The sequence below is a fragment of the Sminthopsis crassicaudata genome, chromosome 3 (assembly GCF_048593235.1).
Source record: "Sminthopsis crassicaudata isolate SCR6 chromosome 3, ASM4859323v1, whole genome shotgun sequence".
Classification (NCBI taxonomy): Eukaryota; Metazoa; Chordata; class Mammalia; order Dasyuromorphia; family Dasyuridae; genus Sminthopsis; species Sminthopsis crassicaudata.
This window is the reverse complement of record NC_133619.1, coordinates 312,727,405-312,747,939: the sequence shown is the minus strand read 5'-3', so window position 1 is coordinate 312,747,939 and position 20,535 is coordinate 312,727,405. Positions and strand designations below refer to the sequence as shown.

General features: G+C 35.2%; 1 protein-coding gene across 3 annotated transcripts in view; it reads left to right on the top strand.

The window, feature by feature from the left end:
* The window catches only part of IFT57 (intraflagellar transport 57), an 89,157-nt gene that overhangs the window by 57,863 nt on the left and 10,759 nt on the right, over window positions 1–20,535 (top strand). For all 3 annotated transcript variants that reach the window (XR_012488065.1, XM_074301117.1, XM_074301116.1), the window contains exons 7-8: window positions 13,282–13,353; window positions 14,587–14,718. Coding sequence is in view for 2 of the 3 variants with exons in the window: in XM_074301117.1 (XP_074157218.1) it covers window positions 13,282–13,353; window positions 14,587–14,718 (204 nt within the window). In the remaining variant the exon portion in view is untranslated. The remainder of the gene's footprint in view (window positions 1–13,281; window positions 13,354–14,586; window positions 14,719–20,535) is intronic.

Sequence of the window (20,535 nt, the reverse complement as noted above, 5' to 3'; positions counted from 1 at the left end):
TTCAGTGAAATTTAAATCAACTAAGTTCCAGGTTATTCAAGCATGTTTATCTCCATTTCTTAAATAGGTTTTTTAACCTTTAATGTCTTGTGGCATGTTGCAAATAATATTTTGGTATTGTTTACATTTGAGAGTTTCAATAATTTTAGAATAATTTCTGCCTTTCAGTATATCAATATATTTATCAGAGTTCATCATTCACTCTATGAAAACAAGATTTCCAGGCTCACCCACTATTTTTTTTAAATCCCCAAAATATGTTTTCTCTTTATTTTTATAGTCTGATGGCAATGTCCAGTTCTTACAGGCATATCTAGTAGTCTTATAATTGTTTTGGCATAACTTTAAATGAAAAAGTGAGTTTCATCTATAAAAATATCCACTTCCCAATCTTCAATAATCTAGTCTTTCTATTATCTTGCCAATGATAGGTGTTGCTTCTTCATAACTTTTTAAATTGGTCTTCTCACTATTTCTCCAACTTTAAGAAACTTAATCCTCACTTTAATCATTAATCCTTCTGGCTTCCAGATTTCTTTGAAGGTCTCTTTTTTACTTTTTAAGGATTACTTAAGCCATTTTCCATGTTCACATGTTTTTCAGATTTCAAATTTTTTCCCCTTCCATTTATGAAAACTTACAACAGATTTGGTTTTAGCAGCTTGAGTAAGTCTTGAAATCTTGGACGACAATTCCCACCCCACCCTTCAATATCTCTATTGTCCTTGAGGTGTGCTCTTTAAGAGCTGCAAGTTATACATTCTCTTGGAATATTATCCTTTGTTAAAACCATAGAATTAAAAACAGCATGAAAGAGCAATGAGATGTATGTATGACATGAAATCTAGCACTTGCTGGCAGAGAACTAAACAAAAGGCAGGAAACTCAGCTCCTTCTAGTTTCATCTTCACAAGGTCATGAGTTCTGGTTTGGTCTAAAATCAATAGAAGGTCATATATATGACTATTACTATCACAGAATTAAACCATTACGAAAGTTATAGCTTGTCCCAAATAATTTGCACACCACAGTTGCTAGATAATATTTACATTGTGCTCTTTAAGCTTTGATGCATAATTGAGTCTAATCTTAATTTACAACTAAGGAAACCTAGGCATATGGGAGTACTTAGAATTTGTTTCTTATGGAAATTATGACGGAGAAAAGAGAAATGGGGAGGCAGTTCACCTTTATGATAGAACATTGTGTTAGTAAGAAGACCTAGTTTCTAGTTCTGGCTCAGTCTCTAACTCATTTTGCAAACAAATCACTTAATCTCACTATACCTGTTTCTTCTATGAGTGTGGCATTGGTGGCAATTAATGATACAGATCTGAGGCTCTTTAGAGTAATAAAGTATTGTATTTTCATTATCATGTGACATAAAACATTTGAGAGAAAATTTCTGGGTAGTCATTTTATTAATAATACTGGCATTTTATTAATAAAAAAGTCAATGGTATACTCAAATGGCATTGGACTCACAGTATATATGCTCTTGGAAGATTTGGCGTTCCTGGAAGTGGCAGTGAATTCTAAATGGTTAATAATTAACCAGTGAATAACTATTATAATGAGAGGTGAGTTATATTCCAATGAGGGTCTTAAGGTTGGTGACAAGTATCCAAATCTTGGTCAAAGAGATATCAGTTTCCATATCACTTCTCTGACAAAAAAGAAAATCCACATTTTTCCCAGAACGTTCTAAGTTTAACACTATGAGCAAGAATCCACACATTCCCCTAAACTTAGAATTTTTTTTTTTTGATTAGCCCTTATCCTGAATAAAGTCTTTGCAGAGATTTTCTACTCTGCTTGATTTCCAGATGAGGAAGTAGAAAAAGAGAAAAGCCTTGGCCCTGATTCAGTTTAATTAGTTATTAATATAAGGGAGAAATTTCTTTCAATCATAACCATAATAATAATAACTTCAAGATATAGTGGCTAGAATGCTGTTCTTGAAGTGAGGAAGACCCTAGATCAATCATATTCTGCCTCAGACACTTAGTAATAGCTCAGAATTTAATCTCTTCAAGCCTCAGTTTCTTCTTCTCTAACATGGGGATATGAATCATAGAAGTTTAACCTCATTATGTTGTTTTGTAGTCAAAGTGAAATAATATATGTATCTCCTTATAGACTTTAAAGCGCTATCTCCATAAATGTAAGCTGTTATCATGAACTGAGTCATTTTGCACTTTTAGGTTTATAGAGCACATTACATTGATGGTGTCATTTAATTCTCATAAACAACACTTCAAATTAAATATATCAAATATTTCATTGTACGAATAATGAGACTAACCCAGGAAGAAATTGTGACTTGCCTAAGGTGACCAAAAGAGGCAAAAAGAGAGTCAGGTCCCAAACTCAGATCTAGTTTTCTTTTTTAATACACAATTGGGCCTTGTCTGTCCCTTAGGATTGTTTTGAGGATCATATTAGGTCATGTGTATGAAAATACGTTTTTATATGAAACTCATACAATGTAAAATATTGTTAGCAATGTCTTCCATTCAATTAAGGGCAAAGAAGTAGGATATCATAAAATTTTTTAAAAATATGGACTGAGGATGCTTATTAGGCCATCAGATAAGAGTAATATTCTAAGACCCATTCTGTCTTTTAAATGGACTCTTTTTCTCTAATAACTACAAAATTAGCATGATGCAAATATAAATCTTAATGTCTTCATCATGTATATCAATTTGCTATCAGTTAGACATTTTGTAAATGTCTACCAGGTGCTGAGGGTGGGGATATGTACAAATACAAAAGTAGGTATTCATTATTGTATATTTATATATGTTACTTTCCCCTTCAGAATGATTTAAGAGGCATTGCAGAAAGTCCTAATCACAAATATAAATTATTTTCAAGTCCTGAACACACCTCCCAAATCCATACTTTCTTTCCTATTCTTACTACAAAAACCCTCATAAATATTTTGATAATGTAGAAGTGGTAATATTCTTCTAAATCTGGACTTGACAAATTGTAGTCCAAATGCTAAGATTGAACTTTATTTTTAAATAAAATTTTGTTGTATTTTAAAATGTAAAAACTATTTTAAATTCAAGGTTTGGGGGCAGGATGGGATTTGTCACTGTGCTATAGTTTTATGACACCTCTGTCCCCATCCCCTTCCAGAATCTTTTGTAATCTAGATGTTTATGAATTCAATCCATCTAAAATACCACAGTTCAAATAATTATTTTAATTATAACCAGATCATTCAACTCCTTAAGTTTCTCCAATTTCCTTACAATCTTCCATAAGGATTTTTTAAAATAAAGTACATACTTAGAATCTGTGACTGTGACTTTTTATCAAGTTTTCATTTTTAAAGATGGCAGCAAATGTCAAAAACTCTTGCATGATTTAAGCTGAAGCCCAAAATACAAAATATGAAAGCATCCATCACAATGTTCATTCTTAATTTTCCATCATTTTCCCCTAATATTTTCATCCCAAAATGATGATAGTGGTAGAATTAAATAACTATAATAGCATAATCCAGTCTCACCCTTGGCCACTTTCTTTGTTGAGATTCAGTTTCTATTTCCTTAAAAAACAGTGAGACATAGGGCAGCTAGGTGGCATCGGATAGAGCACCAGCCCTGAAGTCAATTGGATCCAAGTTCAAATAACACTTCCTAGCTGTGTGACCCTGGGCAAGTCACTTAATCCCAATTGCCTCAGCAAAAACAAAAACAAAACCAAAACAAAACAAAACAAAAAATAATAAAAAACAGTGAAGCACCCAGAATCACACAGCTGTCAAGACAAAGTTAATTGTATCTAGATTAAAAAAAAAAAAAAAAAAAAAAAAGTTTTCCATTTCTTAGCCACCCTTTGGGTTGTGTGTTTTTTCCTAATTTATTTAAGAATCAGTATTTTATTAAATATTTACCTGATCACTGACAATAAGCTAGCAGTCTAAAAGAGAGAGAAATAAGACAAAAAAGGAGAGTAACAAAATGACTTAAAACTAGTATATATATATATATTTAGAATTTGTACCTTTGGTACAGGGAAAAAAGTATAAGGCAATTACTCATCTTTGTTTCTTGCAGGGTTAGTGAGGCCCTTATTCACAGGCCAGATCTGTTCAATCAAAATTGCCATGGTTCATTGCAAACCAGTTTTTTAATTGAAAATTCTATAAATCTAATCAAGGTGAAGGGGAAACATAAATTAAGTCAAAAAAGGAAATAAATGTTGAATATAAATGCTGACTCATTCTTTGCTTCACAGCCTGTCAATACAAAATACCTGGTTACTCCTCTAATTTGGAAGAAGGTGAATGCTGCCAGCTAACATACTTAAAGTTTCTAAATAGCCCCTGCTGGCACCATAAGCAAAGTTGTGATGGACAATTTTCACCATGGAGCTTAGGGCCTAAAAACTTGGTGGAAGGAAGGGAAGAAGATGAGGAGCAGCACCAACACCCCATGGAAAAGAGAGAGTATCTGGACACTTACGAAGACCAGTGCTAGGGAGGCCAGGCCCCAGAGGAGAAACAGGAGAACAACCCAAGGGAAAAGTGCCCATCACCCACCCTACTTATTGCACTGACCCTAACCAGAGTTATTATTCCAAAGTGAAAAGAACAAATTGATAAAAAGTTTTTCATGAAATATAAGAGACTTAAGGGAAGAAATTATACAAGTGAATCTGAAATATATTCTAGAGAAGTCCTTTATACATCCTCTATAAATTACTTCAACATACCTATTCCTTTTTACTTGTGATTTTTGTTAAATGATCCTTCCTAGTCTTCTAGGTCACAGTCACCGAAATCCCAGGTGCCTCTGGTCAGAACTAATGAATCAAGTTGGGTTTTTTCTTCATTTGTTCCCTCTTTTCTCTCCCCTTTACCATCAGTTTTGCATTACATTTTTGGGTACATAAATTTATCTTCTTTCCTCTCCAAGATTGAAAGTTTCTTACTCATTTTTCTCTCTGCCTTACCTAGTCAGATTACTTTGCACAAAAAAAAGATATTTTTTTTTAAAAAGAGTTTGACTTGTTTTAGAAAAATCTGGACTGTTATAGCACCTTACATCACAAGCATTCAGAGCCCTCCAAGTCTGGTCCCATTCTGTTTTTCTTATCTTTATTTTTCATTATTCCCTGAAAAATACTGGAGTATTTTTTATTCTGCTCAAATTCCCTGTACACTTATGCTTCCATTCTTTTGCCCCTGTAGTCTGTGACAACATGCCCATTGAAATCTTTTACATCCTTTAATCTGAGCTCAGTTGCCACTCAACTCTGAAGTCTTCCTTCATCTTCTCAGCCAGAATTAATCTTATCTTTCTCTGAATTCCTTTGGTATTTTATGGCTCTCTTTTAGTACTTGTCCACTTTTGCTTTCTTTTTGCTTTTTTAATATCCTTTCTTTCTTCTAAATGTATATCTCATTTCCCTTTTCAGATTAAGTTTGTAGATCTGAATCATTTTCCACTAAGCACCACAGCAAAAAGTACAATGCTCTATATCCCTGAAATTTAATATTTAATAGTTTTTATTTACCAGATATATGCATGGGTAATTTTACAACATTGACAATTGCCAAACCTTTTGTTCTAATTTTTCCCCTCCTTCCCCCTCCCCAGATGGCAGGTTGACCAATACATGTTAAATATGTTAAAGTATAAATTAAATGCAATATATGTATACATGTCCAAACAGTTATTTTGCTGTATAAAAAGAATCAGATTTTGAAATAGTGGACAATTAGCTTGTGAAGGAAATAAAAAATGCAGGAGGACAAAAATAGAGGGATTCTATGTTCATAGTCATCTCCCAGAGTTCTTTCGCTGAGTGTAGCTGGTTCAGTTCATTACTGCTCTATTGGAACTGATTTGGTTCATCTCATTGTTGAAGAGGGCCACATCCATCAGCATACATCCTCATATAGTATTGTTGTTGAAGTATACAACGATCTCCTGGTCCTGCTCATTTCACTCAGCATCAGTTCATGTAAGTCTCTCCAGGCCTTTCTGATATCATCCTGTTGGGCATTTCTTTTTTTTTTTTTTTTTTTTTTTTTTTTTTTTTTTTATTATATATATATATATTTTATAATATTATCCCTTGTATTCATTTTTCCAAATTACCCCCCCTCCCTCTATTCCCTCCCCCCGACGACAGGCAATACCATATATTTTACATGTGTTACAATATAGTCTAAGTACAATACATGTGTGTGAATATCATTTTCTTGTTGCACAATAAACATTAGAATCCGAAGGTACATGCAACCTGGGCAGACAGATATTAGTGCTAACAATTTACATTCCCCTCCCAGTGTTTCTTCTCTGGGTGTATCTACCTCTGTCCATCATTGATCAACTGGAAGTGAGTTGGATCTTCTTTATGTTGAAGATTTCCACTTCCATCAGAATAGATCCTCATACAGTATTGTTGTTGAAGTGTACAGTGATCTTCTGGTTCTGCTCATTTCACTCAGCATCAGTTGATTTAAGTCTCTCCAACCCTCTCTGTCTGTATTCCTCCTGCTGGTCATTTCTTACCGAGCAATAATATTCCATAACTTTCATATACCACAATTTACCCGACCATTCTCCAACTGATGGACATCCATTCATCTTCCAGTTTCTAGCTACAACAAAAAGAGCTGCCACAAACATTTTGGCACATATACGTCTCTTTCCGCTCTTTAGTATTTCTTTGGGATATAATCCCAGTAGTAGCGCTGCTGGGTCAAAGGGTATGCACAGTTTGATAACTTTTTGGGCATAATTCCAGATTGCTCTCCAGAATGGCTGGATTCTTTCACAACTCCACCAGCAATGTATTAGTGTCCCAATTTCCCCACATCCCCTCCAACATTTGTCATTATTTGTTCCTGTCATCTTAGCCAATCTGACAGGTGTGTAGTGGTATCTCAGAGTGGTCTTAATTTGCATTTCTCTGATCAGTAGTGATTTGGAACACTCTTTCATGTGAGTGGATATAGTTTCAATTTCTTCCTCTGAGAATTGTCTGTTCATATCCTTTGACCATTTATCAATTGGAGAATGGTTCGGTTTCTTATAAATTATGGTCAGTTCTCTATATGTTTTGGAAATGAGACCTTTGTCAGAACCTTTGTTTTTAAAAATATTTTCCCAATTTGTTACTTCCCTTCTAATCTTGTTTGCATTAGTATTATTTGTACAGAAACTTTTTAGTTTGATGTAATCAAAATCTTCTATTTTGTGATCAATAATGATCTCTAGTTCTCCTCTGGTCATAAATTCCTTCCTCCTCCACAAGTCTGAGAGGTAGATTATCCTCTCTTCCTCTAATCTATTTATTATCTCCCTCTTTATGCCTAAATCATGGACCCATTTTGATCTTATCTTGGTATATGGTGTTAAGTGTGGATCCATATCTAATTTCTGCCATACTAATTTCCAGTTTTCCCAACAGTTTTTTCCGAATAATGAATTTTTATCCCTAATGTTGGAATCTTTGGGTTTGTCAAAGATTAGATTGCTATAGATGTACCCTTTTTTGTCCTTTGTATCTAATCTGTTCCACTGATCTACCGGTCTATTTCTTAGCCAATACCAAATGGTTTTGGTGACTGCTGCTATATAATATAGCTTTAGATCAGGTACACTTAGACCACCTTCCTCTGAGTTTTTTTTCATTAGTTCCCTTGCAATTCTTGACCTTTTATTCTTCCATATGAATTTTGTTGTTATTTTTTCTAGGTCATTAAAATAGTTTCTTGGGAGTCTGATTGGTATAGCACTAAATAAATAGATTAGTTTGGGGAGTATTGTCATCTTTTTTATATTCGCTCGGCCTATCCAAGAGCACTGAATGTCTTTCCAATTATTTAAATCTGATTTTATTTTTGTGGCAAGTGTTTTGTAATTTTTCTCATATAATTCCTGACTTTTCTTTGGTAGATGGATTCCCAAATATTTTATACTCTCAACATTTGTTTGGAATGGAATTTCTCTTTGTATCTCTTGCTGTTGCATTTTGTTAGTGATATATAAAAATGCTGAGGATTTATGTGGATTTATTTTGTATCCTGCCACTTTGCTGAAATTTTGAATTATTTCTAGTAGCTTTTTAGCAGAGTCTTTGGGGTTCTCTAAGTATACCATCATGTCATCTGCAAAAAGTGATAGTTTAATTTCCTCATTTCCTACTCTAATTCCTTGAATCTCTTTCTCGGCTCTTATTGCCGAGGCTAGCGTTTCTAGTACTATATTGAATAGTAATGGTGATAGTGGGCAACCTTGTTTCACTCCTGATCTTACTGGGAAAGGTTGCAGTTTATTTCTATTGCATATTATGCTTACTGACGGTCTTAAATATATACTCCTGATTATTCTAAGGAATAATCCATTTATTCCTATACTCTCAAGAGTTTTTAGTAGGAATGGATGTTGGATTTTGTCAAATGCTTTTTCTGCATCTATTGAGATGATCATATGGTTCTTATTAATTTGATTATTAATATGGTCAATTATATTAATAGTTTTCCTAATATTAAACCAGCCCTGCATTCCTGGAATAAATCCTACTTGATCATAGTGTATTATCTTGGAGATGATTTTCTGAAGTCTTTTTGCTAATATCTTATTTAAGATTTTAGCATCAATATTCATTAAGGAGATTGGTCTATAATTTTCTTTCTCAGTTTTCGATCTACCAGGTTTAGGTATCAGTACCATGTCTGTGTCATAAAAGGAATTTGGTAGGACTCCTTCATCCCCTATTTTTTCAAATAATTTATATAACATTGGGGCTAATTGTTCTTTAAATGTTTGGTAGAATTCACATGTGAATCCATCTGGCCCTGGGGATTTTTTCCTGGGGAGTTGATTAATAGCTTGTTCTATTTCTTTTTCTGAAATGGGACTATTTAAGCAATTTATCTCCTCCTCTGTTAATCTAGGGAGCCTATATTTTTGGAGGAAGTCATCCATTTCACTTAAGTTATCAATTTTATTGGCATAAAGTTGGGCAAAGTAACTCCTTATTATTTCTCTAATTTCCTCTTCATTGGTGGAAAGATCCCCCTTTTCATTTGTAAGACTATCAATTTGATTTTCCTCTTTCTTTTTTTTGATCAAATTTACCAAAGGTTTATCTATTTTATTGGCTTTTTCATAAAACCAACTCTTGGTTTTATTTATTAATTCAATAGTTTTTTTACTTTCAATTTTATTGATTTCTCCTTTTAATTTTTGTATTTCGAGTTTAATTTTTGGTTGGGGGTTTATAATTTGGTCTTTTTCTAGCCTTTTAAGTTGTAAGCCCAATTCATTAATCTTCTCTTTCTCAATTTTCTTCAAATAAGCCTCTAAAGATATAAATTTTTTCCAATTCAGAAATTCTATTTTCTTGAGACTTTTTTATATTTTCCAATTCAGAAATCCTACTTTCCTGTGTTTTTTTTAACCTTTTCTAATTCATAAATTTTGTTTCCCTGCATCTCCTGTGAATTCTTTATTTTTTCCAACTCCAATTTCAAGACGTTGTTATTCTCTATCATAGCTTCCCTTTCCTTTCCCCATTTTTCTTCAATCTCCCTCAATTTTTTAAGAGATTCTTCTAGGAGAGAGTTATGTGATGGGGGGCAGGGATCGTTCCCCTTTAGGTTGTTATCTGCTGTCTCTCTGCTGTTAACTTCCTCGGGGTTGGATACCCGCTCTTTCTCTGTATAGAAGGAATCTATGGTTTTTCTAGCTTTTTTGCTCATACTTAAAAAATCTTTTGGGGTCTGTCCCTGGGGTAGGAAATTATTTACTTCTTTACCAGCTTCCTCCCAGACCGGATGGATGCAGCGGCTCCTGAGCCTGAGCTAAGATAGAGCTCTGGGAGAGAGTTCCCCACCCCCTCCCTGGAAGTGCCTCAGAGGTGATTAGCACTACTGTGCTTCGAGGGCGTAGAATAGTGAAGACTGCAGGAAGCCCAGCCTATGTGTCCGGGTGTGGCGTGGATGTCTGCAGCAGGTGAAGTGAAAAGCCCCTGTGCTCAAACTGCAAGTGTCTGCCAGAAACCGCGGTCCCTAGTTCAAAGGTTCCGCTTCTCTGGGACTTCCTGGAGCTGAGTTCCACTCCCTCCAGCTAAGCTAGGCAGTGTGTGTTGCCTTGGGCCGTATCCAACCACTTGTCAGTCTCTTAACTATTCTCAGGAGGTAGCTGAGGCCACACCCCCTGGTGCCGATTCTCTGCTGAGTCACCCCCAGGGTGGGGGGGGGGGGGAAATCTAATCTGAGTTTTAAAATATTTTGGCTTTCTCCTCTGAACTGCTAAATAATTAGCAGAGAAGAGCTAACAGCCTGTGCCAGATTCCTTTACCTCAGTGGCTTCTCTGATCCCAGAGCCCCTCCCAGCGCAATGGGCGCAGTGTGCCCCTACCCCACCGTCTGTGCTGGTCTTTCTTATTCCTCCCCTGAGAACTGACCTTTCCTGTTGAAACTCCAGATTCTCTTCAGCTGGTAAGTCGTGCTTCCAGTCCTTGTGGTATCTATCAGTCCTGAGCTAATTTTGAGACTTAATTTATCTAATTGGTTGTGAGGGAGTGAGGACGTTCACTGAGTCGTGTGTTTCTTCTCCGCCATCTTCCTGTTGGGCATTTCTAACAGAACAATAATATTCCATAATATTCACATACCACAATTTATTCATCCAATTTCCAATTGATGGGCATCCACTCAGTTTCCAGTTTCTGGCCACCACAAAGAGTGTTGACACAAACATTCTTGCACATACAGGTCCCTTTCTGTTAGGTTCTTACTAAGTGCTAAGTCAGTACTTAACAGTTCTCTAGTTCACACCTTTGGTTCTGGCCTTTAAGGGGAGTTTACACCTTTGAACTTCTGAGGAGGAGTTTACATAAAGTAGATTACACCTTTAAAAGGAGTTCTGAAAAGGAGTTTACACAACCTTTAAAAGGAACAAGTTCATTGGTTGAAGTGTTTCTCACAAGCCCCATTGAGTTCTCACTGCAATCTCTGCGAGGACAAAAGAAGACAACATTGGGCCCAGAGTAGTAGTCTACTCTGGGACAGAGTTGGGACGCACTCTGGAGGAAGAAGAGTCTGGCTGGGAGAGTGAGTTGAGATGGTGGCCTGGAAGGACAACTTACAGACCACTGGACCTTTACAATTCTGGACCTTTACACCCTTCCCTTCTTTAAGATCTCTTTGATATATAAACCCAGTAGTAACACTACTGGATCAAAGGGTATACACAGTTTGATAACTTTTTGAGCATAGTTCCAAATTGCTCTCCAGAATGGCTGGATTCTTTCACAGCTCCACCAACAATGTATCAGTGTCCCTGTTTTCCCACATCCCCTCCAACATTACGTATTATCTTTCCCTGTCATTCTGGCCAATCTGACAGGTATGTAGTGGTATCTCAGAGTTGTCTTAATTTGCATTTCTCTGATTAATAATGACTTGGAGCATCTTTTCATATGGCTAGAAATATTTTCAATTTCTTCATCTGAGAATTGTTCATATCCTTTGACTATGAAATTTAATTTTTAATAGGTATATAATCAGAGAATATTCCCAAAGTTCCTTTTGTATAAAAAAAACTGTTAGGAATTTTTAAATAATAAAATCCTTGAAAAAATGTAATATTTAGGGATGGCTAAATGGCATAGTGGATAGAGCACTGGCTCTGGAGTCAGAAAGACCTGAGTCAAAACTTGTCTCAGACACTTAACATTTTCTAGCTGTATGACCCAGCACAAAATAAATAACCCCAATTGCAAGGAAGGAGAGAAGGGAAGGGGAAAGAGAGGAAGAGGGGAGGAAGGAAGGGAAAGGGGAGGGAAAGAAAAGGGAAGGGAAAGGGAGGAGAGGGAAAGGAAGAAGAGTGGAGGGGAAGGGAGTTAAAAAGGGAAACATTTGAGACCATTGTTGGTTTTAAAGTTAAAGGACTAATTTAAACCCCAGTTTTGCAAGTCACTGGTATCAGTGCTAGGTCCCTAGATGTGTCCCTACTTTACTGGGGCTGGTGCTAGGTCTGTGCTGGCGTGGCCTGGTTCCACCCTCCTTCCACAGACCTTTCCTGCTGACCTTCTAAAGTTGTCTTTGGAAAATGTTCTACTTTTTTTGGGGTATTATGATGCTTTAAAATTTGTTTAGAGTCATTATTTAAAGGGATTTGTGGCTATTTGGGGGAGAGGGAGAGACTGTCTTGGCTGTACCTCCCCTAAAAGTCCCTTTTCATAACCTATGATTTTTAAAATACTAGGTTAATATAACTAAAATGTCAGGTAGTATGTTTCAACAAACGTACTTATCTATCACATCAATTAACCAAGCAAGTTTAAGGAAGTCTAGAAATCTGGGAGAAACAGCATCCATAAATTTGTTGTATTTCATGCATGTGTTAATTGTTCAGTTGCTGTTAAGTCCTGTCTGAATATTCATAAACCCTTTTGGGTTTTTTTGTTTTTTTGAAAAGATACTAGAGTGGTTTAACATTTATTTTTCCAGCTCATGTTATAGATGAGGAATTGTGGGGAACAGGGTCAAGAGACTTGCCCTGAGGCACATAAGCTAGAATGTGTCTGATGCCACATTTGAACTCAGGAAGATGACTTTTCCTGACTCCAGATCCACTACTCTATTGTACCTAGCTGTCCTCATGTGTGTACGCGCGCACGCGCGCGCGCGTGTGTGTGTGTGTGGATTTCACACGTAAAACTCAATAGATTTTGTCAAATTGGGAAGAAAAAAAGAAATTAGAGCAATCTTCAGGAATTTCAGAAAGAAAAGTTGACTTAAATATCTTATTAGAAATAACAGTTCAGTATTAATCCCAAAGGACACATAATCTTTTAATATAAGATATTTGGTTCAAAGAGGCTCCTGGAAACATGATTCTAATTGCTTAAATAATTATTTCTTTTCTTGTACAATACTTTTTATGTTGATGGATAGTCATAAATATTAACCACCAGCAGTGCAATAGTAATTTATATTCAAATTGTCAGACATCACTTTGTGAACACATAAAATAATTTACATTTATTTAGAACCTTTTATCCTAAAATGCTTTACACATATTACACATATAATCTGATTGTAAACTATATTTAGCAACTTGAAACTGTTTCTGAGATGAAATATTCTAAGTACAATAATTAATATATAGGGCAGCACTACACAAGAGAAAGAAAGGAGCACTGGAGGTGAGACTATAATTATTTTAGAAAAAAAATTTTTTTTTTCAAAATGTCATTGCTAAACTCAATGCTTTTATGTATTTCTGTTTCTAGGACTGGAGAATCCATGTTGACCAAATGCATCAACACAAAAGTGAAATTGAATCTGCTTTAAAAGAGACAAAGGTAAGTATGTTACTAGCAGTCAGCAAGTATTTCCTTTCCTACAAAAATCCTCATTGTGATGTGAGATAAATTAAACAAAAGATATAATTCCACCCTGTGAGGAGCTCATCTGGCAGAGTAATATGTAAGAAAAGCTAACTTTGTTTATGTTATTATCAGTGTGACACTGTTGGCCAGAAAGAGAGGGAATGATAAATAACCAGAGCAGTAGGAGCTCTTGGAGATGGAAAAATCACCTCTTTGTTGAGGGAACTCTCTTTAAGGCATTTTCATTCTATGTATTTCCACTGAAACTCCATGTGATGAGGTTTAGGTTTTGGAGTTCCCTTTAGTGGAGAACCAAATGATAAAGTCTAGGTTTAGGGAATCAAAATAAGATTAGGGTTTCTGGTGGTCAGGGAGTTAAATGATAAGGCCTAGTGGCAGGTTCGGGGTTCAGGGAACCAAATGGAGAGGTTTGGTTCCCCTACACCCTTTTGGGATTCAGCACAAGGCTAGGGAGCTTTGGGGACTCCCTTCTGGCAGCGCAGAGATTCTCTGTAAAGGAATTTACAGACCCGAAAAACTTGATTGATAAAAGGTTTATTATAGGGATTGGGAAGTAAGGTTAGAAATCCTGATAGAGAGGCATAAAGTTTCGCTAAGAAAATAGGTGAGGGTAAAGAGAGGCTGGCACTGGAAAAGAATATTATCCAGTGGACAGAAGCTTCCTTGGCATAGCATGGCATAGCCTAGCATGCCATAGTATAGCATGTTTGGAATCTTCAAAGAGAGGATTTTAGATAGGAGCTTTGGCTACAAACTGAAAGGGGTTAGTGGATAGAATCCCAAGTTGGCTCATCTACTTGCTGAGTTTCAGCTTGACCTGGAATTTGAATAGAATGAGTTTCTTTAATTGAATAGAGTTGGAATTCAAACCAACTCCACCTAGATAGCAGAATGAAATTGTCTTGTTTCCCTCCTTCTGGTCCCTCACTGAGGCAGAGTTGAAGGAGATTTTCTCCATCAAGACAGAAAAATGCAGTGATAATGACATAAACATAAAATTTGCAAAACATGCCTAAAGTAACTTTACTAAACTTTTTTAATAAATAAAAATTTCAGAAATATTTTTCATATGTGTCTTTAGAGAAGTTGAGCAGGGTTATAGAATGATAAACATATTTCACTTGGATTTTGAAAAAAGATTTTTGTAAAGTTTCTTTCTTACTGAAAATTCCATGAAATTTCTAGGGATTTTTGGACAAGCTCCATAATGAGATCAGTAGGACCCTGGAAAAGATCAGCAGTCGAGAAAAATATATCAACAATCAACTTGAGCACTTGGTTCAAGAGTATCGAGCTGCTCAAGCCCAGCTGAGTGAGGTAACCTAATGACTATTAAGAATTCTGGTTAATGATCCTAATCCTTTGCATTAACTTAACACCTTTCTTTAGAAAAATGTGAAATTCTTGATAATAGCCACATATTCATTCTCATGGTAATCTTGGAAGCTAAGTAGTCAGCACATCCAATTACCCCCTTTTTCAGTTATATATGCAAAGCCTTTAATTTCCTTTTTAAAGGTCATCTTGAGAATGAAGGTCCTTGAACTTATATCCATGTCAGTAGAGATCTAGGTTCACATTGCTGAGGAACATGATCTAGAGTAACAAACTTTGAGAAAAGTTGGTGCAAAGTAGAGAATGGCAAAAGTTATATTATTGAGAAATATATTTAGGAATCAAGAAATGAAAGAAGTCAAAGATTTACAAATTATTCAGAAAGCTTTTATCAATTTAGTTTATCAAATAGCTTTAAGCCTCAACTATGTACACTACCAAATAGCATTAAAAAATTAAATTAACTCTTAAAGAGCAAAAACACATGATGACTGTTTTGGTATAATCCATATTAGAGCAAAATTAATAGTAAATATAAGCAAGTAAAATGAGAAGTATGTATGATTAGAACACTTACAACTCACCCTGTTAATAAGCTATTGGCCCAGAGAGAGAAAAAAAAATGAAAATAGACAAAAATAATTATCACAATTCATTAGACTATTGTCATCATTTTTTAGAAAAATTTAACTATTTAAAATAGACACCACAAGGAGTAAATCAAAAATACTGGAATACCTTGCTAGCAACCACTTGCTTTCCTCAAGGGAAGGAGACATAGCCACCAAAGACATTTTATATATCAGTTCATTTACAAAATTGTATAGAAGAGGATGATAGCATTAAAATTTTACAGAAAAGTTTAATGAACATGTCAGTAGAATATGAAAAAAATCAGAGAAACCACCTTAACTAACAAGCACCTTATCTTCTTGTCAAGCAGAAATGTAGGGTAACCAAAGACAATATTAATTTCAAGAAGTGTCAAACAGATAGTTGGCTGACCATGTGTGGCTCATAATGATGTGGGTTGAGGTCCCTTTAAGATTCCTTTCCGATTCTCAACCACCCCCATGGATGAAGAAGCTATGATCTTTGATTCACAAATCCTGGTCAAAAAGCACCCTTTTTGAATTCCAATGATATCCGGGCTTTCCAAGTCCCCACTGGATCTGAGCTAACTTCGGCTTTCCCAGCCTCCACTATCTGCTCAGGTTTCACCAACCCCCACAAATAGCTTCCTCCTTATCTAAAAACCCATTTAATACTATTAAATTCTAACCCTGGCCAAAACCCACCAAGAGCCTGGGACTCCACCCACCTTCAATATCACCAAGAACCCCCATTATAAAAAAAGGAACTCTGGAGCCCACTCTTTGCAGGGGCCCCAAACATGGCATTCTTACATCATTCATGCCAAGGATTCCTGTCCACCTGATGACCAGCTCTGGCCCTGGCATATTTCTACCTTTACCCTTACTTCCAAAACCCTACAATAAACCTTTTTTGTCAATCTAGATTTTGGGGTCTATAAATTCCTTTACAGGGGACTCTGCGCCATCACTAGACTGCATTTAACTATGTATCCTTGCACCAAACCAAAAGGGGTTACCCCTTACCTAACTCTCATCAATAACACTTACAAGTGCAGTCTGAACTGGATTAAAATATAATTGGGAAACATTTATTAAAACATAAATAAGAAAAAGCACATATAATAATATGACGTATTTTCAAAGTCTACATGCAGTACACAGGAATCTTTATAAATAGTTAGTGGCCCCCATTTCTATTTGAGTTTGGCATCATTAATTTAGAGTACAAACTCTCATCTGTGAAATATTACAAAATATTTTGGTATATCTGATATCTCACAGAATCATGAAAAGTAGTTGAAAGGAAAATGAGTTTCCAGAGTGATCTTGGAATGAGACCCAGCTAAGCCAGATCATTCCAACATTTATAAATGAAAAAAAAAAAAAAAAGAGAGAGAGAGAGAGATGAAAAGTGGAACATATGCCAGCTTTTCTAAAGCAAGCAAAGACTCAATTCAGTCTAATTGATAATAACAGAACCACTACATTTACACATTTTACTTTACCCTCTTACCACCCATTATGAGAAGAGGGAGTAAGAATGTATTTACAAATATAAAGGAACAATGAGCAGACTTTGCTAAATAAAGAAATGATGAAGAAATTCATCCTACAGATGACAAAATTTTTAAAGTTCTTAGATTCATTTTCAAGCTTTCCAAAATAAGAAAAGAGCCTGAAAAAAATAGAAAAAAATCACAAGAAATATAATTATCCCCAAGAAGATAACTAAAAAATATCTACAACTACTGATCCATATATCTACTTTTTTCATCCCTGTAAAATCTCTCTAAGTCTGGTCTTTGTATACTTTGAAGACATTCTTGAAGAAAACAAGCAGGGAATAGGCAGGGTAGTTTTCTGAAACGTGCTGCATTTTCACATTTGTATAACTAAGAGGTTTTAAACCTGACAATCACCATCTATTTCTAGTGATTCAGAAGAGGACAGATGATATCTCCATAAGGAATGAAGTAAGCTCTGCTAGGAATTATAAAGTTCTGGGCAAAAAATTGGAAACCTTTGGGGCACAGGTGGTGTTTTTATCACTGCTGCCAATTGAAGGGAGGGATTTTGGAAAGGAAGATTGATTTGCAAAGTGAACAGCTGAGTAAGAAGATAATGTATGAGAACAGAATTTGGATTTCTGGACCATGTCTTAAAGTACAGAAACAATAGGCTCTTGGCCAGAGATGGAGGGCACCTAGTGAGGGCTGGTAAAAATTTTCTTGTTTGGTGTGGAGTCTTAACAAATCTGATTCAAAAGACTTTTTGCAATTAGGGACTAAAATGTTCTGGTTATCTGCTAAAGCTTTCTTCAAATTAGAGCAGCTAATAAATTCCTGAGTCAACAATGATAATTTCATTCTTCAAAAGATGGAGAAAACAAGGGGAGCTATTTTGTACCAGATTTGGGCAATAAGAAGAAACTGGTTGTTGAAGTAGAAATAATAGGGACTTTATGGGGAAGTGACCATTTCATCTTATAATTTGTCTTGGGGCAGAAGAGGAAAGCCAGATATCGTCTGATATGCACCCCAACTTTGGGGAGGCTGAATTTCAAAGTTCAGAAATGAATGGGTAGATTCCCATGACCTAAAATTCCACAGGGGAAGTAAGTCTTCCAAAGGATGGGAAGCTTTCAAGAATAGAATTCTAAAGATATAAACAAAAACAATTTCAATAAAGGAAAAATAAAAGAGTTATCCACATAAAGAAATTTATATAGAGAGTGAATGGATTCATCAGTTTATTTAGATTTTTAAAAGATTGAATCAAGCAAGTTAACAGAGAATAAATACATAAGAATATGACTTGAAAGAATACTGGCAGAAATGCTAACACTCAGAATGAGCTGAGGTTAGAAGTGAATGTTAAGGACAACACCACAAAAGCCTTTTTAGTTACATTAGTAGAAAAAGTAGGAGCAAAGGAGGAGTAAGACTTCTTCCTAATATAATTAAGATGACAGGTTAAAGGAGAAAATTGAACTATTCAGCTTTGTTTCTGTTTTCCCTGCCAAAATATCTGTCCATATCTGGACTGAACAGTACGAAATAAAAGAGTTAATAGAAAGTCAAAATCAAAGATGAGAGACACAGCTGCCATTAGTGAAATCAAGTAACCAAAACTAGATGAGCCTCTAGCAGGTACCACAGGAATAGAGAGGACTGATAATTGTCCTTGTTATTTAAAATGAGGATATCAGAGAACTAACATCTAACCAGTAAGTTTGACAGATTTCCTGTATAAATTCTAGAAGTTATTGTTAAAGGAGTAATTTGTAACCATTTAGAAAGACTAGGCGGCACGGTTTTATCCAGAACAGGTCATAGTACACTTCTGTCATTTTTATTTTTGGTAAAGAGTTTCTACACTAGTAGATCAGGAAAATGGTGGATATAGATATAGTTTACTTAGATTTCAGCAAAGCATTCAGAAAAGTTTGTCATACTCTCCTTGAGGAGATGAGTCAGAACTTAACTGTATGACCAAACTTATTAGAATGGTGATAGTTTTTTGGATTGCTGATTTTGGTCCTATGCTTTTCAGTATTTTTATCAGTGCCTTAAATGAAGGCATAGATAACATTGTTTATATTTTCAGAAGATACAAAACAAGAGAGATCACTAGTGCATTGATTCATAGAAGCATGAATTAAAAAAACTGTCAAGAAATTAGGACAATTAGATGAATCTTATTAAATGAAACTTAACTTACTTGGATTCAAAATACTAATTCATAAATGTAAAGGAAGCATAACTAGGCAGCAATTGGTGTGAAAAAAGATCTGAAAATTTTAATGAACTGAAACTCAATATGATTCAGTAATACTGACAGTCAAAAAAGGTATTAGAAAAGGCATGTGACCCAAAATAAAGAAAGTACAATAATCTTTGGCTAGGGTATATTACTAGGAAAGAAAATGGGGTGGTTATGTAGTAAGAGTAATGATAACAGATGGACAGACCTGAGTGCTGCATTATTATCCAAGAAATATCAAAAATGAAGCCAAGTCATCAAAGACATTGGGTAGACACTGTATGCAAGTTTTTAGAAAACAGTGGCAAAAAATTGGGAAGAATGAAAAGATATGGAAATGTCTGGATCTGTCTCAATGAGATATGTTTATATCAGTGGAATCTTAGATACACTGAAGAAGGATTGAAAATGGGGAAGACTTTTTATTATAACAAAACCCCAAGATAGCTAGGAGCACTCAGATGGCACAAAGCAACTAGCTACATAACACAGTGGATAGAGTGTAGGACTTAGAGTCAGAAAGATTTGAGTTCAAATTCAGCCTCAAGACACTTATTTAGCTATGTGACCCTGGTCAAGTCACTTAACTTTGCCTTAGTTTCCTCATCTTTAAAATGAACTTGAGAATGAAATGGCAAACTACTCCAGTATCTTTGCCAAAAACAAATCCCAAGAGAGGTCACAAAGAGTCAGACACAACTAAAAAATGATTAAACAAAACAAATCCAAGATACATGTGCCAGCTAATTAAATCAGAAGTATTTTAAAGTTCTGCACTTTTAAGATTGACAGAATTTGATGGCAATTTTTCTAAAAGTTGGGGTAAAAAGGTTTAGCATAGGGTTTAGCACTTGCATCCACTGAAAGTAGGGAAAGGAAAAGAGGTAAAGACTTTTCTTAAATAGTAGAAAAATCCCAATATTTTGGTTGTTTTCAGAGGATTCCCCATAAAAAAAAAAACAAAGTTGACAGTGTTCTTTATTTGAGACAATTTCCATGCCCCTATTCTCTTAGATTGACCACATGTTCTATAAGCATATGTATTGTTATTTCTTTAAAAATGCTTTGGAAATAGATTAAAACCATTCTGTAAGTGTTGAGCATTAATATTAACCATTTCCTTAACATTATTTCCCTAAAACTGTATGCAAACTGATTATAGTCATCCTTTTAAATCTGGTAAATTGCTGAGCATGATAGTCTATTTTAATTGAATTTTAGAACCAGCTCTCCCTGCTTGCTGTGCAGATCAAAGTGAACACAAACTATTCTCCCATATTGCTTTAAGAATAATAACAGAAAATGATTTTTACATTGAACAATGATTTTGCAAGTTATACAAAGAAAAATCCTAAAACAAAGATAATGCTATCATTTCATAGTACTGTAGTTAAGATATATTTCAAAAGGCCATAATGTTCATTAGCTGCACTTAATCGTT